Source organism: Montipora foliosa, chromosome 10 (genome assembly GCF_036669935.1).
Source record: "Montipora foliosa isolate CH-2021 chromosome 10, ASM3666993v2, whole genome shotgun sequence".
In the NCBI taxonomy this organism is placed as follows: domain Eukaryota; kingdom Metazoa; phylum Cnidaria; class Anthozoa; order Scleractinia; family Acroporidae; genus Montipora; species Montipora foliosa.
In genome coordinates this window covers 5,404,362-5,411,861 of record NC_090878.1, presented here as the reverse complement: position 1 = coordinate 5,411,861, position 7,500 = coordinate 5,404,362, and the positions used below count along the sequence as shown (strand labels likewise).

General features: G+C 40.4%; 2 protein-coding genes and 1 long non-coding RNA gene across 11 annotated transcripts in view; 2 read left to right on the top strand and 1 right to left on the bottom strand.

Annotated features, from left to right (window-relative positions):
* The window catches only part of LOC137973432 (uncharacterized), a 37,851-nt gene extending 34,732 nt beyond the window's left edge, over window positions 1-3,119 (top strand). For all 9 annotated transcript variants that reach the window (XR_011117239.1, XR_011117240.1, XR_011117238.1 and 6 more), the window contains one exon: window positions 2,844-3,119. This is a non-coding gene — a long non-coding RNA (uncharacterized lncRNA). The remainder of the gene's footprint in view (window positions 1-2,843) is intronic.
* Window positions 1-3,285, bottom strand: part of LOC137973431 (glutathione hydrolase 1 proenzyme-like) — an 11,770-nt gene extending 8,485 nt beyond the window's left edge. Inside the window, exons 1-4 of the mRNA XM_068820235.1 lie at window positions 3,113-3,285; window positions 2,308-2,528; window positions 1,337-1,438; window positions 522-738 (exon numbers count right to left, since the gene is read on the bottom strand). Of these exons, the coding sequence (XP_068676336.1) occupies window positions 522-738; window positions 1,337-1,438; window positions 2,308-2,528; window positions 3,113-3,285 (713 nt within the window). The remainder of the gene's footprint in view (window positions 1-521; window positions 739-1,336; window positions 1,439-2,307; window positions 2,529-3,112) is intronic.
* Window positions 3,286-6,531: 3,246 nt separating this feature from the next.
* Window positions 6,532-7,500, top strand: part of LOC137974385 (coiled-coil domain-containing protein 24-like) — a 28,527-nt gene continuing 27,558 nt past the window's right edge. The window contains exon 1 of the mRNA XM_068821332.1: window positions 6,532-6,908. Coding sequence (XP_068677433.1) covers window positions 6,738-6,908 — 171 coding nt within the window. The 5' untranslated portion in view covers window positions 6,532-6,737. The remainder of the gene's footprint in view (window positions 6,909-7,500) is intronic.

The following is a 7,500-nucleotide window of genomic DNA, read 5'->3' as shown; positions in this document are numbered from 1 at the left end:
ACATTAGGGCCGTTTATACCAGAGAAAATAAGCCGCGGCGTACATAACACGCGAAAGGAACTATTTATACGAGTATAAACTCCCAGGCTACAGGATAAGCCGCGGCTTGAGAAAGCCGTCAACGTAGATTTTGTACCATTTATACGGGGTGTTCGCGGCCTACGTAAGCCGCGGCTTATTTTCTCTCGTATAAACGGCCCTAATGTCTGATGTCCACATCATTTTATTGTAAATTCCTGACGCTGAAGTACTGTCTAGTTAAAGCTGTCCTTGGCTGAGAGCGGAAACAAACGAAGCCTCATTGTCGTATCTTACTTAGCTCCTCCCATCGCTCCGGCCATAAAATGTTGTGTATATGTACAGCCCCAGAACTAAAAATGTTGTTTCATTTCGGCTTATCACCGAACAAAACCAATCAAACCGCGGGAAAAACCTTTTTTGCTGTTGTGTTATATTCTAAAACAATTACACAGTGTACCTCTTATGATCGATGACTAATAGAATATATCTCTGTGGCTAACCTTAGTCCAGCGTCATTTGAAACATTTAGTGCATTCTTATCAATTGCAGCAATTAATGCTGGCGTCGCATTAAATCCCTCAGTAGCGATTTCGATTGCGGGAGCAAACAGATCTTCCCAGGGTAAACGGCCATACTTCTTCCAAGCCATCTCAAAACCTCTTAGCTCACCCGGAACACCGACGAACTCTCCCTCACCCGGAATGTTGGTTTTCTCTTCTGAAAACAGAAATTAATGTACTGCAAGTTACGATCTGCGTCGTGTCCCTTTTATTTAGAGCGACTTTCAATTGAGTGTCGAAAGTAATTAGCGAATTGCTTTGGTATTGCATTACTTCACTTAGAAATTGGTTCAAAGTTCTCGCGCCACGTTTTCAACCAATCAGAAGTGAAACCGAAACCAATCGTGGCTCGCGCGTGCACATTTTCTTGCGCTTCGTGTCGGCTACGTGTAATTACTTCGAGTTTTGATTGGTTTACTGGATTGTCTCCGTCCTTTTTCATTGGCCAAATTAATTACTTTGGTTTGGGTTTTACGGCACTCGATTGAAACTTGCTCTATTCAATGAATGTAGTACGTTTTTAAACAGGTACAGAGCACCACATAGGGGCACTACAAATGTCAGTCTGTGGATGAAAGCTTCTGTGCATAACTTTCTTGTCCTGCTGTTGATTATACTTTGCAAGGTGGCTCTGACTTTTTGAGTCTATTATTGAAATCGTGAAAGTTAATTAGAAATGCCTTCCTTTACTCGCTTTTCTGTGCTTTAATACGATGTAATTTTTATTTCTGTTTTAGTCAGTGTAAGGTGTTTACCTCTTCTCTTCCATTCGTACATAAGATGTTGGAACTGCTTCATATCATCAGCTCTTTCATGTTCCCCTACTGTCTCTCTGAAGTTGATCGATTTCGTTTCACCTGCAAAAAATGAATATTTCACCACAATATGTAAATCCCATTGGACAATTTAACATGTCTACGCAGAGGCAGTTTCGATTAATGTTTACATCATCATCATCATCGTCTTATCCTTTATTTAAACACGATAGGGTTTAAAGCTCAGAGCTTGTGGAAGTACATGAGCTTCTTTCTCAAGTTATTGAAAAAAGGAGTAACTGTTAATTTTTTTTTTTTTACTTCTGTCGATTAAATGTCTTGTAGGAGACCAGACAATACTTAACCAAATGTATTTTCGACTTTTAAAAAAGCAAAAACGCTGAAGCTTTCTGGTTGTTTCTTTCAACTGCATGCACAAATCAGTTATCTTTCATGTAATGGCTGATGAGGAATTTCACTCACAAAGTAACAAACAGATGTACAGATAACAGCAGAAATGTTAGAAATGATTTAATGGTTTAAAAATTCTCGTTCCTGTATTTAAAAAGAAAAGGAGAAAGGTTTTTTTTTTTTTTTCGAGAGAAGTCTTTAATAGCGCCGGCGTTTAATATTGCTTATCGAAAATGTTATGACTTAAGAAAAGTTGTCAGTTGATTGTTTAGTTCATAATTCAAAACTGTAAGGTATTTAGACATGTGCGAAGGAGAAGACCCTGGGCACACCAAAGATTCTTCAGTGAAATACATGCGCAATAGCAGGAGTCCGCCCATCTAATGCGCACGCACCCCTTCTCATGTGATACACGCATCGGAGGTTAAAATTTCGTCCCACTATTATTAAGGATTACCAATTTGGATTTCATTTATCCAGACACTAACCCTAAAATGCTAAAAAGATTTAGTCCCTTTACGTTTCAAATTCCATATATGTTTTTCTAATTTAAATATTACCTGTTGTCTTGTTATAAATGATCATAAATCCTCCCCCTCCAATCCCAGCTGAGTGTGCATTCACCACACCAACACACAGAGCGGTTGCAATTGCTGCGTCCACCGCGTTGCCGTTTTGGTCTTTCAAAACCTTTACACCGTATTCAGAACACGCTTTGTAATCTGCGGCCACGGCTGCGTTTTTGAACTCGAGGGGATCCGAAGGTGTTCCAAGCGGTGGACTACGAGAAAGAAAAGAGAAAGTTAGTCGTCTTGGCCGTTCAAGAGCACGCCCACGCCACTCGGATAATTAAAGAGTTTTATTTTCATGGTTTCCAAAGTAGATTCGACTCGATGAAGTCTGAGACATCTTGATATTTGGTTTTCATCCCGAGTAATCTTATAGCCCGCATATCGATTTCCCTTAATGGTTCTTTGTTACTTGCATAACTGAGAACAAAGCCCAAAGGTTGACAAGTTTAAAAGTTATGTCAAATATGTTGTATTCTTCGGCGAACAAACTTTTTTGAGCTTAATTCACTTCTTTATATGTTCAGGTGGCCGTCTACATTGGAACTGCGCACGAAGGGACAAACTTTATCCATTGATCAAACTACAATGACTTTTAAAGTTGCTTTGACAGTATGGTTGAAGTTAAATCAGAACCACATATGAAGTCCAGGGACAAGCCAGTAGACGCGCTGAGGCAAAGAACGCACATCATTCCACGATTCATGATATTTGAAAGAAACTTGCTTTTACCTACAAATTAACGTGTTAAAACAAGCCAATGGTTGTCAAACCTAATCCGTTTTTTTGCCCGTACCTTCTTCTTGCGCTGTTTGTTTTGTCTTTGGAGACTAATTTTTTGTTTACTTTTCCTTTTACTCCCCTACCAAATCCTGTTCCAGCAAACGCACAGAATACAAGTAAGATCGCCAACGATTTCGTACGAAAGCATCGCAACACAAAGCCACCCAATCTTTTCTTTTCGGCCATGGCAAGAACCAGGGTCAAAACCTGGAACGTGTCTGTTGAATAAAGGGCCCAGATTTAACGCGGTAGTTTTTACTTTCCTCTAAGCGAATTATTTAAGATATCAATATTTTAAAGACACTCTCCCCATGAATGAACCACATATATGGTTGAACAAGCAACCACATGTTCAAACGATAGACAAAGCCATCCACCCGTCCGTCCATCAGGTATTGAAAATCGCAGTTATCTGTGATTTAGGGCGTGTTCGATTGACCGTATTCCAGAATAGGAATACATGGAATAGAAGTTAGAAATCCTTGCTTTTTACGGAGTTTCACATTTAAATTGTTAAGCACCTGCTGAAATGTTATTTTAAACCTTTATTATCCTTGTTGCTTAAAAACGCCAAACATACCGTTTTAAATCATCACTCCATGTGTTCTTATTCCGGAATAGGGTCAATCGAGCGCACTCTTAAAGACATGTACTGTGTTGTTTTTTTTTTTACCCACTACAAACTCCTTTTGCCAACGACCATTTAATATGTTGTGCAAATGTTTCCTAAAGTTAATTGTGATAATCATGTGCACCAAAAAAGGATCGACACATAAGGGCAACACTTTTGCGCATGCGCCCACGCATCTGCAAGGGCAAAGAATCACTCAATGCATGTCTGCCCAGAGTCTTCGTCCCTTCTTCGCTTCCATTAACAGGTCACTGATCAAGGAGAGCAAGAATTGAAGATCACTAAAAACTCGGGCTAAATCGGTTTTCCCACACTAACGCAATTAGTTTTAAAACGTATTCTTTTTGTTTCGTTTTCGCCTGTCATCCACACTGTTCGAAAAAATCTTAAGAAAAAATTCTCATTTAAGTGTGAATGGGGTAAAACGGAGACTTGGAAACAATAACTTTAAATGCGTGAGAGAGTTTGCACCGTTCTACCGTCTTGTGAGGATAGGTGAAAACGATGTAAAAACGCTAATGCGGATGAAAAAAGTTTTCGTTTCCACCGAAATGAAAACGGAGAATTATGGAAAAACCAGCTGGGTTCATAACATTCCCTCCTCCTTTCTCGGCGGATGACGATTAAATGTCTGCGCACCCAATAACACCTTATGAGATTTGTAAAAGGGTCTCTCAGGGGTTTTGGGGAACAAGGGAAAATAACTAATGTGAACTGGGAAAAATATCTAAGGGAGCATAAACCATTTTAGGGATCAAAAAGCCGAGAACAAATCACTTGGAAGTACTTTTGGGAACAAGGGAACACAAGCAAATTTTAAAGGGAAAAAGGCCCCCCCCCCCCCCCCCCCTTCCTTTTTCTCACCCTGGAACGAAATCAAAGTGGTTTTATTTCAATAGTACAAGTATGCGAGAGAACGTAAGACCCTCCTTGGTAGTTTGGGAGCAGTTTTATCAGTGAAGGCGAATAAAGTTGTTTATAAACCTTACAAAATGTGTTTTATTTCATTGGATCGGCAAAGAACGCATCTCTAGTGTGTTTTTACGGCCCAAACTTTCTCAGTGTAAATTACCAGAGATCCCAACCCTTTGAACTAAAAAAAAGGGAGGTTTTAGGTGAAGCAGAGCCGTGCCTAGTCGCGCCAAAGGTGCAAACCTGTAGGGGTGTCTTGTGGTATGCCCCTTGGACAAAAACTGAAGAAACGTGCCTCTAAGATTCCATTTCCTGCATGAATGGAAAATAGTGGAGGTTTTAATAGACAGTGAAAGCTAAGGCCAATATTATTGGTCCCTATCACATTTTTTGGTAACAATGTTTGCTTGCATGGGGAACGTAGCATAAAACTAAAAATGAGCAAGCTTTAAGCTTCATTTGTTCAATTTCAAGCTCAATTTTAACACAGAAAAACTGCAAAGAATCGTGCCAAAAAGACTGGTCAAAACAAAGGAAACATTATCTTTCTTAGGCTAGAAGGAGTTTCAAAAACCCTGAAAATATTAAGTGGAACGGGAGGCCGGAGATATTCGCCAAAAAGGGGAGGTTTCCGGTTATGACGAGAGGGTTGGAATGTGTAAATTATTTTCTTTTTTCTGTGGTTAATGAAACAACAAGCCAAGGAAAAATTTTGAGTTGGTCCATGGAACCATTTCTCAAAATTCCCAAAACTTTTCGGGTATCACAATTCCCATTCTTAAGAAGGAAGAGGTTTTAAGTCCTAAATTTTCACATCATTATTCTGTTAGTTTAAGCCTGGTTTCCATATGATCTGCAACCCTTCAGTCTACACCACATCGCAGACAGGGAAACATCTGTCCCTAGCATCTGCGGCACACAGTCTGGATGACTGGGGAAGTTGAATCGTAGTTCTACTTTCCCGACCAATTTTTAATGGAAACGTGCATCCCATAGGCGACACACTATTGTTTGCCTTGAAACACGTCCAATCAGACTTAAAGTTAGTGCGCCTCTTTTTCTCCTTGCTTCGCAGGGGATTATTGGTACGATTGTCTGCGATAGCTTCAAATTTAAAAGGAAACATTTGCCTCCTGTGTTTACGATCGTCTGCGATAAGACTGAACAGCTTCCAATGGTTGCAGACGGTTGCAGATCATATGAAAACCAGGCTTTACTTTGAAATGGTACCAAAGTCATCTTAAGGTGGCTTACAAAAGATCAAGATTTTGAAATCTGTGAAATTAAAGCAACAGGATGTCTGTTCTGAAGTGCTAGAGTCACAGCAATTGATGTAAAAAGTAATAAATGCAAATCGGGGGAAAATGCTAAATATAGTAAACTGATCTCCTAGAGGGGGAACTGAAAACTAGACATTTGAAAGGCCTTTTTTCCTCAAAACCTAGCCGTACGAATAGGGTTATAATTTTGGGAATTAGCAAACAAGATGAAGACGAAACCGTCAACATTTTTTTAAAAAGATCTATCAGTCAGTTTTTGATCAGCTATTATCAAATAAGACGAAAATCAACGTTTTTGCCATTTGCGAAAAACCTGTCTGACAGATTTAACTATTTATTTCTGTGCATGATTATTTTTTCTCTTTAAGGAAAACAGGAAATTTAAAGGTGGGGTCGTCGTACGACTAGGTTTTGAGAAAAAGGCCTTTGAAATGTCTAGTTTCCAGTCCCCTGATTTGCATTTATTTGTTTGCTAAAATTACATTTTACATAGATTGCATCCTCCTGCTTTAATTATTTTCAAAATCTATCTTTTGGTAACTACTTGGTGTAGGCAGTCATATTTTTGGAAAAGCCACCTTAAGCAACGCGGCCGCGCCTTCTAGACCCGGTTACCAAGCATATAATCCAAGCAACAAACATGGCGTCCTTGACGTCCATAAAGTATTTTGTTTTGATTCGAAGCCATGAAAAGCCAATGGCAAGCTACGTACGCGTGTGATAAAGGAATAATGCCTGAACATGTGCTTAAGCTGCCTTCGATGGAGTTTTGCTCCTTTTTGGAGAGTGTTTGATTCAAGCTTCTGTAACGTTTGATGTCACAGCAGTCGACTCCGTCACCGATGGAATGGCGACTCGAGGCATTCGAAACAAGGCCTTCGTTGTGGCGACTTATTGAAGAACTTGTCCATGAAAGTGAAAGAATAGAGGTAAAAGAAGCCCTGGGAGAAGGTCTGGTGGACGAAACCGTAGATTTGCAAAATGAGGTGAGTTAAACTGAGACTCAAGTTTACACTGCAGGAGGGTCTAAAACACGGGTCACATTCCACTGGTCAAGACTAGGAGTCTCTGCTCCAGTGATGAACAACTAAGCCAAACGTTTCCCTTAGACCTGAAAATTCATTTTTGGAGAGTGATTAGGGCTAGGAAACACTTTTGGTGTTGTTTATTTGTCTGTAGCACAGTGACATGTACCCTGACCACAGGTGGCCCAGAGTCGGAGAGTAAAAAATTATAATCATTTGTATGGGAATCACTCACTCACTCACTATCCTTTTTACGTCAGTTATCCACTGCATCGTGGGTCTGACGGCGCATGGTCATTTGCTTCCAACGCTTCCTGTCTGTCTCATCCTCCGGCATCAGTCGGGACTCCCTAAGGTCCTCAGATAAGACTTCCCGCCATGTCTTCCGTGGCCGTCCACAAGGCCTACGACCGTCTACCCTCATGCCACCTATTCTCCCAATCCATTCTTCACTCCACTGGACATGGCCAAACCATCTAAGACGCTTCCGCCTGAGGACAGCACCAAGATCTTCTATGTTCAACCTCAGGCGGAGGTCCTGTGTACTGATGTT